The 27,263-nt window shown below is 46.9% G+C and overlaps 1 protein-coding gene across 3 annotated transcripts in view; it reads right to left on the reverse strand.

Moving 5' to 3' along the window:
• IQSEC3 (IQ motif and Sec7 domain ArfGEF 3) overlaps positions 1-27,263 on the reverse strand; it is a 107,740-nt gene that overhangs the window by 7,843 nt on the left and 72,634 nt on the right. For 2 of the 3 annotated variants that reach the window (XM_074826193.1, XM_074826192.1), the window contains exons 4-14: positions 25,745-26,838; positions 20,759-20,920; positions 9,888-10,010; positions 9,063-9,229; positions 6,822-6,961; positions 5,836-5,961; positions 4,594-4,693; positions 2,397-2,558; positions 1,508-1,600; positions 801-844; positions 638-717 (exon numbers count right to left, since the gene is read on the reverse strand). In XM_074826193.1, coding sequence (XP_074682294.1) covers positions 643-717; positions 801-844; positions 1,508-1,600; positions 2,397-2,558; positions 4,594-4,693; positions 5,836-5,961; positions 6,822-6,961; positions 9,063-9,229; positions 9,888-10,010; positions 20,759-20,920; positions 25,745-26,838 — 2,286 coding nt within the window. In that variant the 3' untranslated portion in view covers positions 638-642. The remainder of the gene's footprint in view (positions 1-637; positions 718-800; positions 845-1,507; positions 1,601-2,396; positions 2,559-4,593; positions 4,694-5,835; positions 5,962-6,821; positions 6,962-9,062; positions 9,230-9,887; positions 10,011-20,758; positions 20,921-25,744; positions 26,839-27,263) is intronic. The other variant, XM_074826190.1, reaches the window with a different exon arrangement.

A 27,263-nucleotide genomic window follows, 5' to 3' on the forward strand; every position in this document is an offset into this window, starting at 1 on the left:
GCTGGGAAGGGGGTGTCTGCAGGGAAATGGGGTGCTCTTCAGGGAAAAGAAGCAGCACCTGCTCCCCACAGAGAAGCTGAACTCTTTGAGTAAATATGCTGTGACAAGAGGGGAAAGAACTACCCTGGAAAAGGGCAAATTTGGGACAATGGAGATATTCCAGACAGGGAGAGAGTAGGAAGTAGTAGATAAGATTTTCAGTGTGAAGATTGCATTTTCCTGTTTCCTCACAGGCAGTGGGAGTATGGGTGTCTGTGAAGAAACAGGCAACCCACTGGATTCTAGACATCCCTGCAAAGATAGATGCACACAGGACAGCCAAGCTCCCTACCTAGGAAGGTGAAGCTCTAGGGAAAGTCTCTGGTATACAAAGGCCATGCTTAATCCCCTTCAAGGGGGGATGGAGAGACAGAGCTGCAGAGATTGTGCAGGAAAGCTGGGCTGCAGGGAATTTGCATGTGATGCTGCATGGAGTTAGCATGTCAGGGAAGTCTTTAGTGGGGTTCTCAGTCTCCCCATAAGCAGTGGGGTGGGTTAGTCTACAGCGTTTGGGAGCTTGGTCCATGAGGGATGTTACAGTTATAAAAACGGATTGAAAATGCTTTGAAGTTTAGTTTGGATTTGAAAGTTGTATTACCCGTCCTAGCAGTAACTTTTAATTGTATCTCTGGAAATTGGTAAAATTGTCAGTCTGGCTGGGGAGGCATTGATTAAAACCTGAGAAAAGAAACAATAGAGAATGTGAGAAGAGCTGAAGTGAGAGAGAATTACTTACCTCAGCTGCTCTGCACTCTACTTACCTCCACTGTGCTGTCCGAGACCTTCTCCCCCAAATCCTTCTTGCCTTTGAAATAAAACAAAATACCTCACTCATGAGCTCTGTACCTCTAGTCAAAAGCCAGCCCTAATACTGTGGACTGGAAAGCTAAAGAGAGAGGTGCAGAGTCAAACAAGACTCGACTGCAAAAACAAATCCAGACCCTCTTGCAACCTGATAGCTGCTTAGCGGGGTAGGAGGAGGCCCCTTTGGGATCCTATCCTTAGGTTCTGATCTCAGTACCATTCTAGTGAGTTGGTAGCCACTCACCTCTGCACTTGATTTTTGCTGGCATACAAGCCAAGTCATGAATGGACACAAAGCCTTTGATACACAGAGGCTGGTCCAAAGTGTTCATGAAGAGTCTGGAGGAAGTTAATAGTGCAGTTACTGTGTTGCATCAGTTCAGGGAAGAAAAAGTGGGCCAGGTTCTCCAGCAGTTATGTATGCTCCATCAGTAACGCCTCTTTGCTAGATGTTACAGCTACAGACTGGGTAATAAGACTTTAGTGGCTTTTCTAGGGTATTTGAAGAATGCATATGTTCTCATATTGCCACTATTTGCCCAAGGCTAAAGGATACAAAATGGAACATGAACATTTCTTTTTGTGGTTATTCTCACAGGAATCAATGAGAACACATTTGCAAAGGCAGCACTGCTTGACCAAAAGAAGTTGGGTGTCCTCCTACCTGTTGGAGAGCCTTGCTTAGACTGCAGTTCCATCTGAGCTCCATTGGTCCTTAATGAGAGAGTCTTTGCCCCTTGCTGTTTCTCCAGTTCCCCTGCAAGACAGACATACAGAAGAGAATGATGAGAGGGATGGAGGGAAGGACACCAGCATAATGAAGGAGCAATATGGGAAGTCAGCAAGAACAATTAATGCAAGAAAATGACAAGAGAGTGCCAAGAAGGGAGGGACAGAGGAACAGCCAATAAAAAGACAGAAACTGGAGAGGACTTGACATGCGGAGGAACTTAACTATCTCCACAAGACCTTCTAGGTATGACCTGCATTTATACAGAATAGTTTATTGCTGCAGAGGAGGGGACCACTGATGCTGAGCTACTTTGGCTCATCAATTTATATATGGGAAAGCCATCAAAGGCTACATGGACATCTAATCTGTGTAAGACAGGCCACAGAGGGGCACAGTACAGACTGCTTATCCCCTAGACATTCTTGGAGTGAAGGACAACTCTGCTAAGGCTACCGGACCTGTCTTGCACTTCCCAGCTATCTACAGATCGTATTTGCATAGTCAAAGGAGTATGAGATGGTGAAGAGTCTTCCGGGTCTGGCAGTCTAAGCTTCACTGTTCCAGGTCACTGTATCACATGCTCTGTTTCATAAGCATCATAAGTAGTTAAGTTCATCCATTTCTCCTGCTGGTGGGCGGTCACAGAGCCTGACTGCTTTTTCACCCCACTGGTGAACACAAGAACAATCCTGCGCAGACTTGTGCTACTCATCCTCTTTCCTCCTGTTCCTGAAGAATCCATTTCCTTTACCCTTTCTTCCTTGTAGACACATGCAGTGTGATGGCATTATAGAGTGTGAATTGTATTAGAGGCCCTTACATTCAATTCGTATCTGTTCCAGCTCTGTAACTTCTGCTATTGACTCTTTCAGATCTTCCACGAACTTCTGCATTTCCTCAGCACCCAGAGCACAGAAGTGTAGTACCTGTTTCTTCTCTGAGCCCGAAACTGGAGTCACCAGTGTGATGCCATGGGGGTAATCTGTAAAGATGTGTCAACAAAATAAAGAAGCGTTAGGCATTTGTACTGGAGTAGTTTGCTGCTTTGGCACCTCCGCAGGACAGAGTTTCCAACATGAGTCCAAAGGAATGGCACACCTAGAGTTTGTCATGCTGCAAACTGTGGGAACATGCAGCATTACGGCCCTTCAGGGAAACAGAATGGCCAAGCTGCAGCAGCAAGGCAACTGCCACCAGCACCACAGCACTGCCAAAACCAGAAAATTCTAGTTCTTAGTTACACTTAGTGCAACACTGGCTCTGGGAACCTAAGCACAGAGGTAGGACTATAAGGCCCTTCTGAATCTGTGGAGGAGTAAACACTATATATAAGAGGCCAACCACACTTTTTCTCCTGTGGGAGATGCAACAGGAGAGGTTGGCTCCTGGAGTCAAACATCCACAGTTGCAGGGACTTCTCCCCAGTCTCTACTTCCATCATCAGAGAAGATGACAGAGCTTTTAGCACAGCTCATTGTGCTGTGCAGAGAGAATGGTAAAGAGAAAGATGTGGGTTTGCAGGTCTTGGCTTTGTACTCCCCAAGAGGCAAAACACACAGGAATGTAAGTGAAAGGACACGTCCAGAGAGTGAAAATATCACAACAAAAGGCCTTGTGTTTTAAAGATCAGGTTGGGTGCAAGGTGGTGGCTGGAGATTCAGCCAACAGAAGCAGGAGAACAAGAGTGTGCAAGAACAAGACTTGCTACGCTTGTGATTGGACCTTCTCTACCTTTTGTTCAATGGCCAGTGGTTTCAGCCCCTTTTCTCCTTCCCTCTCACCTTTCCCTACATTTAATTTCTCTCTTCCCCCGTCTTGCTTTCTTTTCTCCTCCACTGCTCCTGAATCTGCCTGCCTTTCTCACCCTCTTCTTTTATCAATCTTTATCAAACAATTCAAAGGACCAACATGCTATTTGCTGCCAGCCCTCAGCTCCCCCTGTTTTTGTCTCAGGCACCTTTTCCCACCCTGTGTCTGTCTCATCTGTTCAGATCGCAAGCTCTTTAGGACATCTGCTTTTCTGTCTCTGCAGGAGATACACAATAGGATGCCTTTTCCAGAAGACCCTTGGGCACTCCCAGGATAGTCACGATACCCCCGAAAGCTGATCCCAGCCTCCTGGGGATGCTGTTATGAATGACTCTCTTGTACATACAGGGATGTGAAAGCCTCTGCATGCTGCAGAGAGTGGGGTGTTGAGAAAGTGACTCATGCTGCCAATAGGGTAGAGAGAGGATGTAAAAAACTTAGTATAGCCCGTGTGCTGCTATGGTCTTCCTTCCTTGCAGCATGTTCTGCAGGTGCTCGTAAAAACCCCAGTGGGCATCAGCCATGCTTGCCTGGGTCTGCTGTGCAGCCCCTCTGCCCATGCCAGCAGGAAGCCTGCCTGTTTCTGGAACTCCTCCACCGCACAACCAGCTTCAATCATGACACATCATGGCTCTATTCCCAGACCATCAAGGTCAGGCTGACTAGGGCTGGCCTCTCGCCATGCTTTGGTGGGTGCTGTTCCAAGGGCTCTGCTTCTGTCTTGGGAAGCTTTCAGCACAGCACAGTATGGCACAGTGCAGGGAGGCAGCAGCAGCACCTGAGCCTTTATCAGTGTCAAAGGTAGAGGTGGGAGTTGTGACTTGGGGCATGAGGGGAGAGGGGCTAAAACTGGCAGCGGCAGTTTTGTCAACACAGTTCTCCACCTACAGTTGGCTCCTGAGAGCTCCCCTCATTCCCCCCCACAAATGATCTCCTTGCCACCATGACAAGCCAGATTCTCCAATGAGCATAAGTTCAGCCCTTCTGCAGGTTCTCAGACACAGCAAGAGGTACTAAAAGCCTCTTCTCATCACACTGTACCTGCACAGGGATCTGCTCAGCACGAAGCCTCAGTTTTCTCCCCTCCACTTTTAACCCTAATGGAATCTCTCTTCTGATGCAAACTCACACTGGGTGGCACAGCCCCCCTCCCTCCTTTCCTTTTCCCTGCCAAACCCCTTCAGGCAACCAAGGAGCAATGGACTTACATTCATTCTCAAAGAGATGGAACTGCATCCCTAGCAGGCCAACCGACTTGCAAAATGTGTATGTGGAGGAGCTTTTCTTCTTGGGGCAAAGCTTGAGGATCTGTTGGAGGGAGAGATGCATCATTGGGCAGGGTACTGGGCAACAGTGAGGCAAGAACAGTGCAAACTGCTCAAGGCAAGAAAGCTTTTTGCAAGCTCTGTTAATTGTACATAGGAGTAACACTTGGTGACTGACAGGCTCTTTTCCCAGAAAGCTGCCTGGCATGCTGCACTTGTAACAACTTCTGAAATTCTGTATGCATAGCCCTGGGGCCCACTCAGCTCTCTGTCTCCCAGGGGTGCTGGATTTTTGATGCCCACATTTCTGACTTTGCAAGAGCAATTCTCTTAACCAAGGGCCAGATCAAAAGGCAAGGGAAGTCTGTCAGAAATACCTTAGAGCTGGAAACAAGAGCATATGTGAATGTTGCACTGCCCTCGCTCCCCCAGCACTAGTTCTTATGGATCTGATTTATACCATGGAGTAGAGGGATAGCAAGGAGCAGACCCTCTCCCCAGGTTCACAACTGTACAAATGTGTGCAGAAGAATAGGTGGGGAAAGCTTCTTGTCCTCTGCTCCTATAAAAGGGTTTGGTTTTAGCCTTACATTTGCAACATACAGTTTCATTTTGCCATTAAATTCAGCAGAGCTTTCATCTTGTTTGTCCTCCTCCCAGTATCAGTGTACCTCTGCCTTCCCTTGTACCTGTCTGAACTCAGTTGCAAGGTTTCTGGAGCAGGACACTTTTAAAGTACTATACACATTTGGGGCTCCAGTAAGTAATATCTACTCTCATACAGTCTTTGCAATGTTAGAAGGCAGTGGTTTTAAAGTGTCTGGCAGGAAAGATTTAAAGTGCATGGGAGGGCTCTGTCTACTATAGTACAAACAGACAAAGAAATGAACCTCCCTTTCATGAAATGAACCTCCCTGCTGGCAAAGGCATGAGAGAGAGCAGTGACATTGCTTGGATGGCTGTAGGATGTGACAGTTTGTTTTTTCAAGGGTTAGAGGAGTTTTAGATTTGGTAGGTTTTTAACAGTGAAGGATCCAGAGCTGTGTCTTACAATGTTGATGGACCAGGAGATGGTCTGTCCTTAGGACAGGGGGTAAATGGATGTTGTGGACAGGTTTTAGATTTCTTTATAGAAATCAGAGCGAGTTTTACCACTGCAGTGCCTAATTGCCAGAGCACACTCACCACCAGCAGGTCATTGAAGAGAAAAACTTCCCTCTGGTGAGCTGCCTGCTTCTGCACTTTGTTCACATCAGTCACTTCGTACAAGCGGCTGCAGCAGACCAGCCGTCGATGGGGCACAGACAGAACCTGCAGAACATCCACAAGAGCATCCAAAGGCTGAGAGAGGTGCCACTGTGGGTCTTCCCCATCCTCAGCCTGCACAACTCTGACCACTGACAGTAGCACAAGCCAATTCTGCCCACACTGCCCACTTAAATTGTCTCCTCCCCACCACTCCTCCCCATCACTTTTCCTGCTGGTGCAATAGCAGAGAGGGCTTTGGTTTTGTGATCTGGATAAATCAGAGGAGTGAGACAGGCTACAGGCAACCTTCTTGCTTACACTTCCCATCGTCATGTACCTCTGGCTTCCAATCACTGGGTGACTGCTCACTTTCTCTCACCCCACTGAACATCTGCAGGTTTCCTGGGCTTTGAGAAATTATTCTGCTCATTTTGGGTAAACAGTATGTATATTTTTGCATAACAGATCGGTTACTGCTGAAGAAGCTGTCTCTGTATTTGGGAGTCTCTTAACCCCAGCAGTCCTTAGGGAACTCATTAGAGACAGATGGGTGAAATTGTTTTCTACCACTTTGCCTTCCACTTCCTACACCCTCACAAGGCCTGAAAGTTTGAAACACTGCAGAGCTATCACTGAAGCATTGGCAGGCAGGACCTGCATTGGCAGGCAGGACCTGCAATGAGATTCTTGGGCAAGCAATTACCACACCAGATACTGTAAACTCTGGCCAAGGAGATCCCCCCAAATTAGGAAAGGATGAGATAGCAAGGAAAAAAGTATTTGGAGAAAAAGGAGTGAATTCATCAAAATCAAGGAAAGTATCACAGGAGTAGGGGCATAGAGGAAAAAGGCAGAAAAGAGGTCAGTGGGGGAGGTGGGGGTGAGAGGGTTGAGTGGGTGCCAGTGGGGTTATGGGTGCTCACCGTTTTCATTCCAACTATGGACTTCTCCACTTTGGTGACATAAGTCACATGGTCCTCATTGGATTTTAGCTCTTTCTGTTGGATCCTCTCATAGATCCCCACCACCAGCTCCCGTGGGATGTCAGCACCGTCGTCCACCCCTGCCAAATACAGAAAATGTTGGGCAGGCTAGGCAGGGAGAAAAGGAAAGGGAAGAACTGGTGGTCCCTGACAGGCAACTATTGCCTCTGCACTGTGCAGTGCTGGGAAGGCTGAAGGGAAAGAGCAATACTTTGTTTTAGGCTGTCTTCTTTCTTGCTCTAACACACCTAATGCACCAGCAGGAGAGACTGACATCTCTAAGGCCAATGCAGAAGATTTCATTATTCCATTGCTCTGCAGTGTGGCTCCTTTCCATGTGTTCCCTAAGGTTTTATAGCCACAATTTCACATTCACACATCTTGGGCCACTCAGCAGCAACCCCTGCATTGATTTCATATCATCAGAAGTGCTAGATGTGGAGGAGATCTATGATGGGATTCAGCTGCTTCTCCTGCCAGTGCAAGCATCAGGAAGAGCAAGTGTCAGCTCTCATGTTTGCTTGGTGGTGGTTTCCTTCTGTGGTGTCTCCTAGGAGTAATACTTTCCTGTTACTGTGTGATATCTGTCTTGGCCCTGTCCATTTCCTCTTTTACATCTCCTTAGATAACTCTCCAAATTTTGCTGTCTGACCCCTGCAGAGCCTGGCAGACAAGTTTTCTTTCACCCTTCCCTGAGCCAAACACCACAAATTAAACTGCCAGTCTTTCCTCTGAACTGAATTCCTTCAGTCATTTCATATTGATTTTCTCTGCTTTCCCTCCAGCTCCCTGGTCTGAGATGTACTACCCTGACTGATGCAGGTGAGGAACTGCTGAGGAATGGAGAGGCATTGTCATCTCCTGGCTCCCTCATCCACGTCCTGGTAAATGTAGCCTGAATACTCTTGTCTTTCTTCAAACACAGGCTGGTGAAGCTACTGACCTGGGCATTGGCCTGCAGGTGAGTCTAGAAAGAACTGTCTCACCTTGTCTGTAATGAGATGACATTTACTCACTTTAGTGAGTTGTGGTGTGTGACACACTGGAGGTGAGTGATCCTCATGTTGGCTGAATTCATTGTGATGTGAACTGGCAGATTTTCAAGCAGCTTTAAGTGTAAGTTAACATAAAAAACCCTTTTGAGTTAGTGCTATTAGCTGTAACACCAAAAGGGATGATGGCAGGTATCAGCCCCATTCAGTATCTCAGGAAATAACTTGAAAGAGGGCCTCAGTGTCACATTATACCAGTCTGAAGTGGATGACAAATTGGGGAAGGTGTGGGAGGCTGAGATGACACTTTCTGAACAACAGTCATGACAAAGAAACAAGTCAAAGGAACCCACAGAAGTTCAAAATCTAGACAGGGATTTACACTGGAAAAACTTTGAGGGAGCTTCATCTGAATTGCAGATGTGCAGTAAGAGACACTTGGAAGATGGCTGACCTAGGATGACCTAGGAGTGAACATGGCTGGGAAATTAGACAAGAATTTGTCTAGACATGATGTCAAAAAGGCCAAACAATACTAAGCTGCATTAGCAGATCTGAAAATAAGGAGGAGGCAGTGGCTCTATATATGAGTATGTTGTCACCACATCTGAAAAAGTGCTTTTAGCAACCTATTACCAAGATGGGAAGGACCGACCTTGAAAAACAGAAGAAAATTGATTTGGGGAACTGATGTATCAGAAATTGTGAAGACGTAATGTATGCGTGAACTCTGTCACGCCTACACTTACTATAAGTAATTGCAAGCAATTAAGAAGGGGAAGATTTAGCCTGAATAGAAGGAAAATGTGTTCATATATTCAAAGTAGCAAAGAGGGGAAAGGCTTGTTTAGCACGATCCAGCAGGGTCTAAGAAGGATGGAGCTGAACAATAGGAAAATGTAATAACAATAGACTGCTTTCAAGCAGTAAGATCTATTAAAAGATGAAACCATCTCTCAAGGAAAATGGTTGGTTTCTGAGAAGGCTGGACAGCTTTCTGCAGAAGACAAAGCTTAGATCTTCCCCTTCCCCAGCATCCTAGAAGACACCTCAAAGGGCCCTCCATGTCTGGCTCACAGGGAGCAGCAGCAGACCTGGAGAAAGGCAGTTCCACTAGGTTTTTGCTGCTTTCACCTAGGCAGAATTTAGAGCAGCAAGAGGGCAAAAAAAATCAAAGCAGAACCCTCACCTCTCAGATTGCGAATGAAGTCCTCCAGCATCATCTTCCTGTCAGGCTTGATGTTGGGGCTGTACATGTCCGTGTTGAGCAGGATGATTGCAAAGGCCAAGATGAAGATGGTGTCCGGGTTGTGAAACTGCTGGACCACATCTGGGTTACACATGCAGTACCTCTGGCTGCAGCAGGAGGGATGCACACACTTAACATGGAACATGGGAGTCCTCTGCTCCAGGATGGCAATGGCTTCATCACAAATGGATCAAATTCCTCTTTTCACTCCACCTCTCACACAAATAGGAAGGAACTGACTGCTCTCTGAAGGCAAATTTACCTACCACTGGCTGAAGTAGGCCACAGAAACTTCAGCCTTCTTGTCCTCAGGAACAAAAAGAGCAAGTGAGACTAGAGAGCATTACTCAGGCTGGTGTCACTATGTAAGGGTGATATAGGAGGTATCTACTCCAGTCTGCCTTGCTAAGGGGAAAGCACTCCTCTGGATGCACCAAGGGAGCAACACAGCACCCCTGCAAGCCCCCGTGCTGCTCTTCCTGTGAGCCACCAAGGAACAGGCAGTCCCGTGCTGGCAGACATGTTAGCACTGGCCTCACTCTGGCTCTTTGTGCCCTTCATGCCACTGAACATCTGACAAGGATATGGATCTGCCACAGCAGTGGCACAGAGGACTCCGTGCTTCAGAAGCCTCTCCATGATCACATTCTTTGGAAGGGAGGTCCCTGGCCATTCACTCCATGGCTGCTGCATATTTTCTGCCTTGGGTGCGTTCTCTGCTTCCACCTGGTTGCAGCAGTGGGGCTGCAGGGCTCATTCTCTTACCTGAAAGCCTCAATTAGCCGCTCCACCTTCTGTGCCTCCCCCTGCACGCGGATGTGGGCCTGGAATTTCCGCAGGGCTTCATCCAGCTCCATGCCTGAGAAGTCCATCTCGTCCACCACGCAGCTGTGGGAGGGGGACACAGCCTTCATCAGCACCTCCTCCTGCAGAGGATGCCAGGCAGGCTCCTTCACTGTGGTGCCAAGGCTCAGTCCCCAGAGGAAATACCATGGGAGAGGTGCCAAGACATCACTACAGCTGCCCAGATCATGCTTAAAATGGCCAGTAATTTCAGACAAGTGATGCCTGCATTCTACAGCAGGTGAGCAATTCTTGTGCCTAACCATATATATACATATGCGTGTGTATATATACCATTATCTATCTATCTATCTATCTATCTATCTATCTATCTATCTATCTCATATCATATTACATATGGCATATATATTTACATACATATATACAGAGAAAGTATATATATGTATTGATATTTATCTGTATCTGTATAGACACAGATATCTATACATCTATATTGTCATAGATATTTAGACACCTATACCAATACCAATATCAATATAGATATAGATCCATCTATTTCTGCCTTTCTATTATCTGGTAATCCTTCACACATTGTTCATTCCTCCCTCCCTCTCAGCATATGCACTTGTTCACTACCCACTTACACATCCTTCTCTTTTCTCTGTTCACTGGGATGTTTCTGCACTCGTCCTCTCCTCACCTTCCATTCTGTCCATGCAGTACACAACCCCATTTGCAACCTGTACCTTCTACACCACTCTTCACTACCATTGAACCACTGCAGCAAAAACATTCATTACGTCTTTAAAGACCAGAGCCAGCTCAGAGAAAATAGGAAATGGAAGCTGTTGTACAGAAATAACATTTCAACATCAGCTGGCTTGTAACATCAAGGCTGGGTAAAACTCTGCCCATGTAGCCAAACACCGCGAGTCCCCAACAATTCATTCTGTCCAAATCCCTATTCATTTTATAAATTCTACTCATTCCACACAACCTTTTCCATTTCCACCATATTTCAGTGCCATGCATCCCTGTTACCTGCTGGAAATCCTTCACCTCACATATCTGACTTCACTTTTCCTTTCACAGCGATGCATTCCGCACTGGTAATTCACAGCCAATTTAGATACCCAAAGAAGGGGATGCCACCTCTCTTGTTTCCCACTAAAGCATTCTCAGCTTATAAAAAGTCCTATTGTTAGTCTCCAAATCCTACTACTACAGTTCTTCCTGTCTGTGTTAGTCAAATAATGTAGTTCTTACTCTTACTGCATGATATTTTTGTCATTTGTAATGACGCCACCTTCCCCATGTAGCTTCAGCACATTTGTTATCATATTCCTACCTTTTGTGTCCATGTCATTACTGCAAGCATTAATCAAAAGACTAGACCCAGAAAACTCTGCTCATAACCTCCCTTAGGCCCAACTTCCCATTTCAGCAGAGTATGTAGACACTAATGTCTGCATCCGCCAATTCTCTCCTCTATTTATGATTCCTCTGCTAATTTCTTTCTCTTCCACTCTCAGCTAACAATTTCTCATGTCAAATGCTTTGCTGAAGTCTAGAATTACCTTCTGGATGTCCCTTGTCTAGAAAACGAGTTATTTTAACAAAGAAAGACGTTGAATTAATCTACTCTCCACTGGCTTTGGTATGTACCATTTACCTTCCTGTCTGCCATTATTCTTTCCCATAAATAAATTCTAAATCTGACATTCTATCTGACAGACCAAGAAATTCACAGGTGCCAAAATCACATTTTCTTTAAGCCTTCCTTAAATACAAAGTTACTAATTTGGTAATCTTCAGTCAGATGACATCACCTTGACATTACAAGTGTATTAAAAATTCAAGGACGTAATATTTTCTGCTTCTATATACCTTGGATGCTAATTTTATCCCCCCCACACCCCACACCCCTCCTATTTCATCCTCTGTATTGTGTTTGGTTTGCTTTCTCATGTTGTAAAGGATAAACTTTTACAACAAAGGATAAACCTACCCCAAATTTAAGGTTAGGAGGAAATTTTCCCCAAGACAGGTTGTCTGGGACTATATGAGGATTCGTATAGGGAAAAAGGAAGGTGAGGGGATCAGCTCTCTTCTGGATCCTTCCATTTCCTAGGATTATCTGGAAGTTTTACCAAACAAACCTTTGCTAATAAATGGATGTGCTGTCATCAGTTTCTTCTTCTTCCTTTTATGATAAACTGGAGATATGTCTGTTGGTCTTTCCTATAGTGCAGCAGTTTGCTGTAGGCTGTTGGGAAGTGTTTTGTGAGCTAGGCTGCTGAATGCCACGTGCAGCCTTGCTAGAATAAAAATCTATTTCATGATATCTCAAATGGGTGAGGGACAGGGTTCAAATGCTCAGAGATGTCTCTCCATTCCCCCATTCCCTTATTGATTCAGAGTCGAGATATCATTGCTTAATTGGAGTGACACCCACAGAATAACTTACCAAGATCTCTGGCTGAACATAGAGTGTTCAGTATCTTCTAAGGTTGGAGTTGTTACAACCTCAGCTAGGAAACATACGCTCTTTCTCTGCACAAACTTCATATAATCAAAATGTAGAAACAACTGGTGAGGAGCAGGGGCAGAGAATCAGTGGGTCTGCTCTCACAGGAAATCTTACATGAAATCTTTTTTTCCTCTCCCAGAGCTGGACTGCAGAAACACTCACAAATGGTTTCTGGTAACAGCAAAACCTTCCTCCACTGACTCTTTCCTTTGTTATTTTTATTTTTCTCATACTTATACTCACATGTCCCTTGGGTTAACATCAAGGCATTCTGCTTCTTGGCATTTATCTTTGATAGTAAGAAAAGTTTTTCTCTGGTTAGTCGTTATTGTGTTCATAGCTGCAACCACCTCTGCAGTTGGACTTCTGTTATTATTTTTTAATCCTTTCCAATGTGTGATGTTTCTCAGCATTGACCCCAACGATTTTGCTGTTATTGTCTACCTCCAGACATGTGAAAGCAGAGTCCTTGCACACACCAGTGAGACCTGCTGAGGTCACCCTAGTAACCCCAATCCACTAGCATTAAATCATGTATCTTTCACTCCCTCCCTCATTGATCAATCCCTCCCCCGCCACCCAGGCTGCTCTAACACGTCCTCCCCTTTGTGCACAAATCTCAAATAATAAAGTCGATGCCCTTGATACAGAAAGCATCAAGCCTTTATTAGAACAAGTAGAACAAGGCAGATGTTTATAGCTGTTTTCAAACTCAAACAGGCATTGCTACATGAGTTATGCTCAGCTTCTCCTTTGAGAGTTTCTTTTGTGGACTGACAGATGCAGGTTTACTTTGTAAATTCTAAGATGAACTCCTGGGAGCCCTTTCCATTTGTGTCTCAGCCCAAATAAGGGTGGCCCTCATCCCACTTCCTGAGAAAAGTTGACCAGGCAGAAAGGACAGGTTAGGAAGAAATTTTGACTCAAGCAAAGTCAGTCTGAGCTTGTATTTGATTTATCTGACAAAGCCTGTGCCAAAGGCCTGAGGAATAGCTCCTAGAGGAGTCATCAGGTATGCTGCTACTTTCTGTTGCTAGACAGACAGAAAGAATGGTGGATCATAGTTGTCTGATGGTTTTTTGTGAGCAAATTTGACACATTCAAAGAGCCAAAGAACCTTGTGACATGTGGTTGTCATGTTCCTGTTCCTCTTCTAGGTGGCTACAATTTTTTCTGCCTTGCCTGACCTCAGATTCCTGTACAGACTCCCATTAACTTTCTGAATGCGCTGTGGTGCCTATGTCAGAGCTCCCCTGAAATGTAATGCAGCTTTTCTTTGAGAAACCAGAAAAAGGGGTTTTTTTCTTTCCATGGTAGAGACCCTGGAAGCTGACATAGGATATCTTGGCAAGTATACTGCAAAAAGTACATTGATCTCATCGGACTCCAGAACTGCAATGTAAAAGGCAGCGTAGCTGCATGCATGAGGTGCATGTCTCTCCCCAGAACTGGATTTGACAAAGAGACAAAGGTTGAGCTGAGAGCTGATGGCTCGCTGCATCCAAGGAATAAACTAGCAGCTTATGTACATGTGCCAAAACCAGTGCTGAGTTCATTTTCCCACAAACAGTGAAACGCCTGAGATGCCTATTCCAGGACCACCAGGAGGCCTGAAGGATAATGAAGCAGGGGCAGAGTAATCACCTTATAAAATCTCCTCCTGTTTCAACTCCTTCCTCCACATGGACTTGCAACAAGCCATGTGAATTGACCTCATGTGAATTGACCTCACAGTGAATCCAGAGATGCATTTAGCCCAGTACCTGCGGGGATAGGACTTTGGATATTTGGATCATCTTGAAGTGAGCAGGAAAAGTGCTGACACCCTGCCTCATAAATAAGGTGGTGGAGTTTGAGGGCTCTTGTGCCACCTGTATACATGGTCTGTTCTGAGGCACTTGGCAGACAAGCACCTTATAACTGCAAAGAATTGCACACCAGGTGCCAGATGTCAGGACCAAAGGGTGGGCTCCTAGTTGGATCATTTTGCTCAGCTATTACCTCTGTGGTGGCCATGCTGCCTCCTAGGCTGCAGGGAACAGATACCCCCAAAAGGGGCTGGACATAGTGGCATCAGTGCTGTGAGGATTTAGCACAGGGCTAAGCACGGCAAAAAAGACTTGTGGCGAAAGGGTTCAGTGAAGGCAGGAAGCAGCTGTATCGTGTGGGGCTGAGATCTGCTCACCCAAGCATAATGACCTATTTTCCAGCTTTTCCGCTCAGGTGACAATGCAGCAGGAGCTGGGTTGCAACTAAAAGCGTCTGTAATGAACCTGCAGTCCATTCTCAGGGAGGGAGCAAGGAGGAAGGCAGCCAGGTAGAAAGTTTAAAACCACATGGTATGAAGATATTAATAAAAAACATCCCTCTTCTCAGCTTCCCTAACCCTACAAGCTTTCTGAAGATGAACCAGGCTTAGGGTGGACTGCAGAGGAAAAAATCAGCTCCCTGGGAGAAGGCTGCCCTGCATGTGTTAACTGAGGCTTACAGAAAGAAGAGTTGAGCAGGACGCACTGATTCCTTGCACCACAGGGCACAGGCGTGTGTCCCAGTCCTGCCCTCCATGCCCTGCTTGTACAAGGGTAGTCTCCACAATGGAGACCATGGCCCACACAAACCTTCCCTTTCTGGGGGATGCTGCACTATTTGTATTGCCTGTTTTTTTCTGGGGCTAAGCCACACTTACTTGCCCTCCCAGGGTTGTTGGTAGCTCACATGGCTACTCACTTGAGCATCCACTCTTTCCTAAGCAAGAAATTGCCTAGCATACCATGCCTTGCACCAGAGCTGTCTCACAAGGTAGAGAGCTGTTCCCACTCCAGGCACGTTAGCAATGCAGGGCAGGCTTCTGCCCAGCCTTCATCTTTCCCTCCAAGGGACAGTAGGAACCCTTGACTCCCAACAGACAAGGGAAGCCACAGTTTCCCTGGGCACCTAGGCAGGTTCAAGCTGCACCTTCAGCCTTTGCAAGCCTGGCATGAGAAAGCTGCTCTTGTCCACAAGTTTGATCTATGCCACAGCTCTGCTTGCAGCAGGAGGTCAGAACTGCCTAACACATTCTTCCCTCTGTCCTGTTTCCATCACATCGTTATCTACTGCTCCACAGCACAAGCTGCAGCACTGAGCTGCCCAAACTCTCCTGTAATGCAAGTCCCCTACAGATCCTCTGTAATGCCCTCAGTGAGAAAGGGAAAGGCAGCTAGTTTGGGCTAAGCTGTCAAGTTTCCTCTGCCATTCCAAGAAGAATCTAACACTTCTTTGAGAGACAGCCAGCCTCTTTGCTGGGCTCCCAGCTCTGCACTTACACTCCTAAGAGCAGCTTTTCTCTCCCTGACTTCCCATGAGAGAAAGAGAAGACAATACACACTTGACAGACAGAAGAACTGCTCACCCACAGGGAGAGTGTGTCTAACAGCAGCTTACAGTCTAACACCAACCAGCCCCTGACTCAGCACAATGTCTCCTCTGCTTGAATCCCTGCCCCTTCTCCTCCGACAGCAAATGCACCAGGACAGCCACTTCTGCACTTCCAAGTCCCACGACCTGAACTCAAACTATCCAGTACCAGCAGCACAGCCGTCTCCATTCATGGCATCACTTACATTACCTTGTTCATGAATGAACTATAAATGGAAGCAATTCCTGAGTCAGAAACAGGTGGAGGGGAAGAATGAACTAAAGTGAAGGGAAGTATGAATGAAGAACAAAAGCAACAGATAAACACAGAGTGAAGAGTGCACAAAAAGAAATACATCTGATCATGCAATACCAACAAAAAGAATGAAGAAAGGATGCAAGAATGATAAAATGTCTCATGTTAAATTTATGTGTTAATGCCTTGAGTCTGACTTTTTCAAAGTAACAAAGTGATTTTTCTGCAGTACTTGTCAAGTTGGATAAAAACAGATCAGTGCTTTAATGGCCCAGGCTACCTCTCTACAGCTGTATTCCCTGGACCGGTAGACATTGAAACCCTGGGGTAAGTCCCCAGTGACTCCTCCCAGCTGTCTGCAGGGCAGGTTGTGGAAGCAGATTCCCAGAAGAGGCTGGATCTTACTGTGGGATTCTGGATCGCAGTGAGTGGTTGTTACTGTGGGATGCTCAAAATTAGTTACAGATGCGACTTATCCCCTGTAACATAAAATGCCTAAAAGCTAGGTGTCCAGCCTAAACTAGCACATTGAGAAAAACAACACTCTTGAGGGACCTGTGTCTCTCCGTTGACTAAAGGAATTCATAAATTGATAGAAGACACTAAACTTGGTGGTGGCTAACAATAGGTGAGATAAATCCTACTTTTAAAGATTGAAACTTTTTCTGCAAGAGAAAATTACATACTGCATCTCCTTAAACAGACAGGCCTGAGCAGTTTAGTGTTATCAAAGGATGTGTGCCAATTATAGTCAGATACTGTTGAAAATCCCCTGCTGTGTCCCTTGTTCCTCTGGCTAGCGTGTATAATTACTTGTGAGTTATCCAGACACCTTTTCTGGGTTCCAAGAAAATCAGTTAAAGGTTGAAAGACAGAGTAGGAAGATGGAAGGAAGCATATAATTTCAGGGCATTTAGGCACTGGGCATGCAGGTGTGGGAAGGCAAAATAGCATACCAAAGTGCTCAGGCCTCATACTATGCTTGCCCTCACTCACCCTCCTTCCCAGGTACATAAGAGGCTTTGCAACCAGCATGGCAGTTCTCTGGAGTTTTGCATTTACTAGGTGGGCAGTAAAGAGGGATCATCTTCACAGTGCCAAATGCCACTGTGCACTTCTGAGCTCTGTTGCGTGACTCCAGGAACAGGCAGTGGTTGGCTTGTTTGTCAGCCAGCACAGCTTCAATACCTATGGAAGCCAAGAGAAGTTTGCAGACTTACAGCTGACTCTGGAGTTTGTAACCTGTGCAGGTCTGCCCCGCCACGAAATGCACAAGGGAGGCTGACACTTTTTTAGATGTTTTAAAAGCTGTCCTATTATTTATTCATGCAGTTGGGTTAATTCAACTTGGCTGCAATAGAAACAATGCTTACAATACACAATTCTAACACACGTTTTCACATCGAGTGAAAGCTAAACTAACACAGCAAATGACATCAATAATTGAAATTGCTTTTGGGAGGGAGAGGATGGGCCAGGAAGGCTCCAGGGCCAGGTCTGGGATGTGAAAGAGTAGAGACATCTCCCCCTGCATACAGACTTGCTCACTGCAGCTAGTCAGAGCCTGTCCAACAACTACTACCTGCTCATGGCCACCCTGCCTGGGCATTTGAGCTTGCCAGGACTAGCAGTGCTTGTTATTCTGCCCACTTGGGCCACAAAAATGACTGTGGCATTCTGCAATGTGGAAAATTGTGCAGAGCTACTGTAATAGCTATCCTGTCTGCCACATGCCCTCCAGGGAATACCACGTACCCTAACACTGGCTTGCTAGGTGTGGGTACATGTGGGGACTGTGAGACAGCCCATGCAGAGTCCATTCTCCCAACCTGTGCCAGTGTTCCTGAGCTAGTTTGATTGGAGTTGGATGGGGAATGAGAACCAGACTAGGTCTTTGACAGTCCTAAAATGCCACACAAACAGTTCAGAAGTTGTGACTAGCCCTTGAGCTATAGTGCACTGGAAATGACAGCACACTACACTACACTGTCAGCCCTCTTCTTCCTGCAGCATGGAGAGGAAAAATATCGAGGATGATAATCCTGGGACAGAATTTCTCCCAGCAATGCTTTGTTTCCATGCATGTCACACTGCTGGGTGTACAGCGATAGCCCAGCCAGCTCTCACACGCAGTTGATGAAAATTTTCTTGCAAAACCACCAACCATTGCTATCCCCAAGGTCAGAACTGACACAGGAAGAGAGTGAAAGTACCTGCAAACAGCTGTTACAACCAGCTGAATGTGTGTGGTTTTTCCTTCCTGCTTTAGAACATTTTGTGCATATTTTGTGTCTACTTTTACCTTTGCCTTTAAGGAAGACAAATCAGCAATTTATTGTGAAGAGGGGATGGCAGCACAGATTGTTAGTGCAAGAACATCATCTGTTGCCTGGAGAGATCAGACACAGGTTTGAACCTCAAATTCAGACTCAGTTGCTTGATATATGTCCATGTACACACAGTCCATATCCAAGATACATCCATGTACACACAGCCTCAAGAGCTCAGTTCCCATCTTTGAGCCTTGCTTTCTACATCTGCAAATAGGATGGCAAGGTCACTCTTTCATTGACCATTTGGAGTATTACATTGAGAGGTGCAGTGGAAACTGAGCGTAATGAGCATGATGGAGTAGGGCCATGTGCTTTAATGGCCCTCCTGCAACATGCAGAGACAAGACAAGCAACCACAACACAGCAGCTCTTGGGCATTGAGGCTAGGAGGCAGACACCGAGCTTTGCAACAGAGACTGTTCCCAGGAGCTGCTGACACAGAGTTTGTAGTCACATGTGAGGCAGAAGAACATGGTCATTTGCAGGGATGATGCCAAATTTAGGACTACAAGGAAGTGCCAGCCTATTGCTATTGCAGTATTTCCCTGTCTGTGCAGAGGCTAGGTTTGGACTTCAGCAGAGTATCTGTCAGGGGAAGCAGCCCACACATTGCTTGCTGGAGAAAAGAGGCAATTACTTTTAATTGTAGCTCTCACCATGAAGAGACTGGAGAGAACATGTGTCTCATTGCTGACCAAATCAATACCCATACAGTATATTAAAAAAAGAACTGGACCAAAGGTCAGGTACCTGCAGCAATAAGCAGCAGAAATTGCATCAGGAATGAATTTTGAAATTTGGGCCCAGATTTGGCTCTTGAACTGGCATCCTCTGGTCTTTCTCTGCAGTAGAAGTAGTGTGTGTATTGGATTTAGGGTTTCTGTTTGGCTTGGTTCAAGAGAAACCACTGCAAAATTCAAGGAAGATAGAGAACATTTTGGAGAATGGGAGAATATAATAAGGGATCCAGTGCAAAAGACTTCCTGCCTAGTGGAAAGGCAGCTCTGACTAAGAGCTGTGCTTCTGCCTAATAAAAGAAAGACCCAGCTGAGTGCTAGTCATCCCTTGAAACAGGTCTCTGAATGAGCTTGTTGCCCCCTGACTACACAGGTCACATCACCCTGCATGGCAGCCCTCACATTCACACTCTGGGGCAAACCCACCCTGCTTTCACTGTGTCAGTTCTCAGGGTGGGAGAAGTGGTGTCCCCTGTTCTTGATGTCCCCTTTTCATCATAGAAAGAGCTGTGCTTTCTACTTTTCCCTCATCTTAAGTAGATCCAGGACCAAGCAGGAAACAAAGGTTCATCTCAGTTCCCCAGGCCTATCTTTGCAGAAAACCTGTCATCTTGGACAACGCTCAGAACAACAGGTAAGATGCTTTTCTTCCCAAAACTTCAGACCCTGCTCCGGTGCTCCTGGGGGCTGACAAGTTAGCAATGTTTACAATGTGGAAGGTAGAGCAACAGGCAGGTGCTGAGGTAGTATAGGTCTCAGGTATTCATGGGATTTTGTAGTCCAAATTTCAAGACTTAAAAGAGGAGAGAGGTGTCGGCTGAGAGATGCATAACTTGTGTGACCAGGATATGGTCACGGTGAAAGAATTGAAGGAAACAATCCATCAAAGCCAGCCACTGAAGAGAAGCAGGGAGGAAACAGATCTTGTTCAGAAAAGGGACAGCTCAGCCCATTGGAGTTTTTGGAGTGGGGATGTTCCTCAGTGCTCTGTGACTGCAGTGGTAATGATAAACCCTCGGTAGCATGCTTCCTCATGCATGACTCTTCATTACCACAAACAGGACCAACTCCCCTTTTATTATTCCTGCAGTGCAGTTGGACAAACTGAAAAGGCCACCCATTTCAAAACTGGACAGAAAGAACAAGGTGTGGAGCCAGCATTTGTTGCTTCCTGCTGGTCTCACAGCAAGGAGCAGATATTTTTCCCCCTCTGCCTCTCTCAGTACATCCCAGAAAGCATCAGAGGTGCTTTATCTGGATGGGGTGAGACCCCAGTCACAGTTTTCCCCCCACAAAACCTCCCAGCATCACTATTTCTACCACCCAATGGGGCTGTGCTCCTGCTAGATGATCACAGGCCCCCTGAGACACTGAAATGAAAGGGCTGCTGATATTAAGAGGGAAACACATTGCTGGGAAATGCATCCAGGTGCCAGATAGGGAGTGGGAATGGCGAAGTTCCTGTAGAGTGGGGATGGAAAGGCATGGAGGACAGGGTGTTTGCTGGTGCAGCCAGGGGCAGAGTGGGTTGGTAACTCCTTTATAGTGCAGGGAGGAGGGGAAGAGGTTTCCACACTTACTCCAGGACATCCCTGTTGAACTGCTTCTTGCTGTTGCCCAGGAACTCCCCAATCATCTGGCGGCTGAGGCCCTTCCGCTGGAGCAGGAAGTGTGCCACCCCAATGGGGGTGTCCGGAATGAAGCCTCGGGAGATCAGGAACTGGATCCCTTTGTCTGGGTTTCTGAAAGGGAAGGACAGAGACATGGTGAGTTTGCATGATCTCGCTGAGGCATTATTGCCTCTGTCTCACCTTATGGCTTGCAGCAATGCAGCCCTCAGTATGTGTGTGGGCCCCTAGAGTTTACGTGTGTAGTAGGGATGGGACTGATGGAGGCAGAGAAAAGTGACTTGGGGGAGTCACCCCCAGTTGCCACTGAGGAAAAAAGGATGCCATGGGACCTGCTGTGTCACTTGTAGCTCCTGCTGTCACCTGGCAATCACAAGTGCCATCCCACTGCCACAAAGGATGCCTCGTCAGGGACTCTCTTCTGCCATCCATCTGCTCCAGAGTCAAAGGCTCTTGTATCATCCCTGCCCCAGCCTGGTCTGCTTAGGGTCCCTGTGAGGACATGATAACACTGTGTGTCCCACACCAACAGCACAGGAAATGTAAGTACATTCAGCTGCTCCAGATGTAAACCACAGAGAGCTGTCCCCAAGGACCAGGGGTGAGAGGTGGGCACATGACCCTTTGCTTTAGGGGAGCTGGGGTTGCACCCTCTGTGGGGCAGACAAAGGCAAAGGGAAAAAGGTGGCTGTGAAGAGACTTAGAAGACATTGCTGCCATGGTCTACGGGCAAATGAGTCTCAAGACACAAAGGGGGATAACCAAAGGTGGGCACTTTTTCTGTAAAAAAAAAAAAATTCTCTTTTTCATACATTTTTAGTGTTCAATGTTGAGTGACACCTTCTACCTTCCTCAGCTGAGCCTGGTGCTGGCTGCCTGAACAGAAATCCCATGCTCAGATTTGCTTATCTCCTCCTCCTCTTCCCCCACCCTTAGCTGTGTTGTTCTTCCCTTCTCTATTGATTTACCTCCTCAGGCAGAGATCTCTGTGTGTAGGTGGATGAGAGCACGCACCTGGAGAATGCCTTGTCAGAGCTGGGAGAGCTGCGTGCAGCTCCCAGACAGAGGGTTTTTCTCCCTCTGTGGCTGTGCCTCTCTGAGAACAGGCCTGGTGCTGAGTGGGCCTGACTGCCTTGTTGTGGGTGTGATTTTCTGCTTGTTAGTGTGCCAGTGTCTGTGCCTGCATACACAGCTCTTGAGGGGTAGTGCATGTATCAACAAGCACACATGTTTGTGTGTGTCTGTGTCCTGTACATGCAGATTCCTCTTGCACCATACATGTTCATCAGAGCCCATGTGTCTGCATATTTTGGCTTTCTCCTCATGTGTCCTATACGCACACATCTTCTACGTATCCTGGGAGTGGCTGTGAGCCCATGTGGTGCCTGTCCTACAGTGCAGACAAGAATGAGTGTGTATGTGTGTATTGTGCAGGAGGTTTTCTTCCTATATTTCAGTATGCCCCACTGAAGGGTGTCTGTCATGATGCACTCTTCCTGAGGGGAATTAGTGCAATGCCAGGAAGATTTCCACATTCCTTTGGTTCTCTGAGCTGGTCAGTGGGGAGAGGTAAGAGAGTAGTTTCTTCATGAAAGGAAGTCATACTTTCATCATTAACCCAAATTCACGGATCTTTGTCAAGGCTCAAGGACTGAGTTTGCTCAGGCAGTTTTCTGGGGTGAGGAAAGGATAGGATGAGATCTCAGAGCACGTGAATGCATGATATGCACAGGCACAGACTGTGACACTGTCAGGTGGTGAAGGATGTGGGTGAGCAACATATGTCTAGCTATAAGGGGATCAGCATTCAGGAGAATGGCCTGCTCCTTACAGGGGCCTCATGGGTTTACAAAAAGTAGATGGACTTGAAATAGTTCTGCTTATTCTGTAATGCCACAGAGAAAATACCCTGGGCAGTGTGGCATCCCTGGGGAGAGTGGCTGGGAGAACAAGTCAGCACATTAGATTTATGAACAGGAGAGCTGCAAGATCTGATATCAAAAAACACAGGCCTTCTTCAGGGAAAAGCAACAGTGCACCTCTGTATTAGCACACAGATCTCCTGGTTCACCTTTGAACAGCACAGGCAAAGTTCTCTGCCAAGTGCAAAGGTCATATGGTGATTCATAAAATGCAGCTCCACCTGTACACTTTGGTATTTGGCAAGGGACAGTAAGGTGTTCACAGCATGAGGATGATCTCAGCTACACTGGTGTGACTGCAAAGCCACTGGACTGACTTTGGATTCACTCCAGAGGAGCTGGGACCTGAATAGGACCAAAAAAATGCATTTCACACACTGGCATGGATGTGCAGATTTCAGTAGAGATGGCACAGACAATGCAAGAGGATGTAGGATAAAACAGTCCAGCTGTGACAGCCCTCCTGCACTGCCTAGATTATAACTCAAATGTACTTGCACACACTAGTCTTCCACTAAGAGGAGCCTCTCATCAGTTTTTCCCAGGATTCAATTTGTTCTCCACAAAATCCTGATAGCAGTACAGCATCTCTGTCACTGAACACCTGCAGATGTACCCCATGTACTGCAGTATGCAGCTTTTACCCAGATGTGCAGCAGACAACTCCACTTCCATCTCTCTTGAGCCTCTGCTATTTTCTTTAGTGTTGCAGGGGTGTTAAGCACGGCCAGCAAGTGCTGCGGGATTCCTCACGGTCCTGCTGGCTTTCCCTCTGCCCACGCAGCCAGCTGCCCACACACACTGAGGTATTACAGCAGTGCTGCATAACAAAGCACTCCCCGTTTGAGGGATTCCACCCCCTCACTGTGGAGTGGGGATGGGGAAAGTGCCACAGCAGCGCAGCATCCATGTGTTCCCAGGGGCCTGCTCCGAGCCAGAGCGCTGCTTTCTGAAAATGCAATGCAAGGCCAGATAGACTATGTCAGATGCAACTGGAGGCTTTCAGCTCTTGGTCTAGGGGAGCAGCCAGAAAAAAAGATGTGCACACATGCATGCATGGCCTCAGCTCCATGCCGTATGGGTTGGTGTCCACATCACAAATGCTACAATGGTAAACTGGTTCCTTGCTAGAAATTGACAGGGAGACCAACAACCAAATAACTGCAGAAAACTGAATGGACATCCCAGTCCCTTGGATGGAGTGCACTACGGTGTCACAAGGGGAGCCATATGTCCCTCAGATCCCTCTCAGAGAACAAAACCAAGGCTTCAGTCCCCAGAGCTAACAGCTCCCTCCCTGTCTTCCAACGTTTTGTGAAGAAAACTGAGCTTTACAGGTTACTACATATTATTTTAGCAGCTAAGGGAGCAGGGGAGACCTGGCTAGGAAGTTGTGTTTCAGAGCTCCACGGTAAGCCTTCTATCCCACAGGGACCTGCAAGATGCAGTGAACCCAGGTCACTGAATGAAGAACAGCAGAACTGCTTCCCCTAAACAGACCTGGCACTGATAATCTGTCACATGAATGTGTGCCAGGCAGATTGGGGGAGGAGGAGAGGCTGGGAAAAAGCATTTTCACTCCTGCTTTATCTTCACATCAGTGCTCATGTCAACTGCACAGGCACCAAAGGAAACCACACTGAGTGGAGGGACTCCTGCAAAGCATGGCTGAGAATATTGAATCACTTAGTAGCAGGGACGTGAGCCCCATGTCCTCCTTGAAAAGTACACCTATCCTAACACAAACACCAGAACATCTGTGTGGACCTGGAACTATCTTTATCATAATTAACTCCCACCTGTGTCTGGTGCCTACCTTCTCTCCTTCCAGCCTGCTTGTCGTCATCAGGCAAATCTGTGTGTGCCCAGAACCTGACTTTGATATATTCACATGGACCCACCTGTTCAGAACCTGATCTCAGAGCTAGTAAAATGTCCTCCTCAGTTCTGTAAGAGTCACAAATCTGTCTGCTCTAACATCAGTTCTGGATGTGCTCTGAGTCCAGCCCTAAAAACATCTCTTCCAGTTTCCTGCCTCCTGGAGTCCACAGCCTCCATACTACACATATATAAATCCTGTTCATTGCCCCCTTGTCTGTGCAAAACTCCTGCCTAGGACTGCATAATCTTTAGTCACCGCTCTGACCAAAAGGCTCACACTAATGTGTGGCAAAACATTCTTCTAGTATTGGTGCATTACATCCCCAGCATCTTCATCAGGGAACTCAAATGGAAACCAAGACAGCGTAAGATGAGAGTGTGATGATGGAGCAAAACCCAGCATTTCTCATGTCTTGCTTAGATGAGAAAAGTCTCGTTGAAAGGCAATAAGCAAATCTAAAGCTCCTTATAGGAGCTCAGCTGCTTTCTGCCAATCCAAAATAGACTACGTGTGACCCCTTAAGTTAACCTTTTCTGATGATAATCTCTGTGCTGCTCTGCTTTTGCTTTTACACCTACAGCCTTTTCATAGGATATCAGACTCAGATGTGTGAGACACTGAGATGACTAAATCTGGTCTGTCAGGTGAAAATGTACCCAAATACCAGAAGAAAAACAGCCAGAGCACTCATACTGGGCTAGGTAATCTCAGCTCTACCTCTGTCTCTCTCTCTCTCTTTACTTGGAAATGTCCCATGTTAAGTAACCAGGGCTGGGTTTACAGTCCCAGCTATGCTTGTTCCTTTGCAACAGAGTGGAACAGGACCCCAGATCCCAGGCTCAGATGGTGGATGCCAAATGGACAGCAACTGGGACTGAAGGTTCAGAATTCAGGAGAGCGTGGTCACTACTCATGGGGCACTGCACTTGTTCCTCTATTGGGCAGCACTTGGAGGACTTTAGGGAAAAAGCTTCTGGGCAGCCAACCTGTGGTCTACATTGCATACCCAGATGGTTGTGCCCTTGAATGTAAAAGAACTTCCATGGAGATGGATCTAGACCAAGAGCCTGCCACCACCTGTTCCTGTGAGGCATGGAATAGGCTGGGTAACACCAAAGAGGAAGAGACACTTACATATTAAAGAGGTTCAGCCCAATGCGGTAGAGGCGCTTCCTCATGGTGTCTGTGGAAAGTGTGGGGGACTTGCAGCTAGCTGGGTTCTCGCAGTGGTACCTTGGGAGGCTGAGGATCATGGCCTGCAGTGCTTCTTTCGAGGACACCTCAGAGGCTGACTTGGCTGAAGTGGAGGTGCTGCTGCTGCTCAGCTGCTCTGAGTTGTCTGCATTCTCAGACTCAGAGCCTTTGCTTTGCCCCGTCTCGTTGCTAGCATCAAACTGGAGCTTCTGCACTGCCATCTGCCCAGGCTCAGCACTGCTGTCTCCCGTGCCATTAGTACTGACATTCACCTCGGTGAAAGTGTGGCTGTTCTGGAGAGCTCTGGACTCAGGTAAGCTCTCTGGGGCAGCTGGTGGTTCACTGGCTTCTCCCTCCCCTTCTCCTGGGCTTTCTTCAGCCTTGGTAGCTTGAGAGAGCCCAGCCTGGGCATTGCTACTGAGGCAGTTTGCCATGGACACCGAGGTAGACGATGAGACAGAGATGTTCTTATTGTCGATCTGGACTGTGACATCTCGAAAAGCCATCATGAGAGTGCTGCTGCTCTTGGGTAGGGTATCTGGCAGGAGTCCTTCCTCCTTCTCTTTGTCCTGCAGCTCAGCTTCTAAGTCTTGGTTTGGTTGCATTGAGCTAGCACTGAAGGTCTCCCTTATCTGGTATGAGCCCCCATCTTGCAGTGAGCACATGGTCTTCAGGCTCCAGGTGCTGAGGGCATCATCAATAGACTTGGCCAGAGACTGAACTTGTTCCGTGAAGGAGTCCTCCAGCTCAGTCAGTGCCCCACTGATGGTGGCTGGCAAAGATGGGGACCTCACCAATGGGATGCCCACAAAGTTATACCCCTCCACCAGGGCTTTCTCAGCAGAGAAGCTCTCTGAGTTCTGGACCCGGACTTTCCTCAGAGAGATGCGGCGTGGCATGCGGCTCTCCAGCAGTGAGTTGCGGATCTTCTCAAAGTTCTTGCTGAGCTGGTACTGCCGGAAAGCAGTCTGGATGGTGCAGGCTGCCCTGCGAGATACCAGATGACCGCCGTATTTGTGCTCTAACATTTCGATCTGAAAGACATAGAAACAGGACACACTATATTTTGCTAATTGATTTCTGATAGCTTTCTGTTACCCCAGTTCCCAGACTGATTAGTCTGTAGTGACTGTCAGAGGAACTTCTAACACTGAATTAGCTTTTTCCTGCAGTGCCATGCCCCTGATTTCAACAGAAGGCCCTCCTTTGGGAATGGCTGGCTAAAGCATCAGTACTGTGACCTTCCTCATAGCTGTAACATGATCATGCCTCTTCCTAGAGTGCCAGCCATACAGGTTGGAGCCTGGAGGTGCCCTTCCCTTGCAGACCCACTTCTGAAAGCCTATAGGGCAAGCTTATCACTGCAAATACAGTGTTCCAGCAATGGGTCTTCCTGCTCAGCAGTGTTGTGGTAACGTCAAGCATCGTTCCTTGTCTCAGAGTGTTACTAATGCTCCTT

The sequence above is a fragment of the Strix aluco genome, chromosome 5 (assembly GCF_031877795.1).
Source record: "Strix aluco isolate bStrAlu1 chromosome 5, bStrAlu1.hap1, whole genome shotgun sequence".
NCBI lineage: Eukaryota > Metazoa > Chordata > Aves > Strigiformes > Strigidae > Strix > Strix aluco.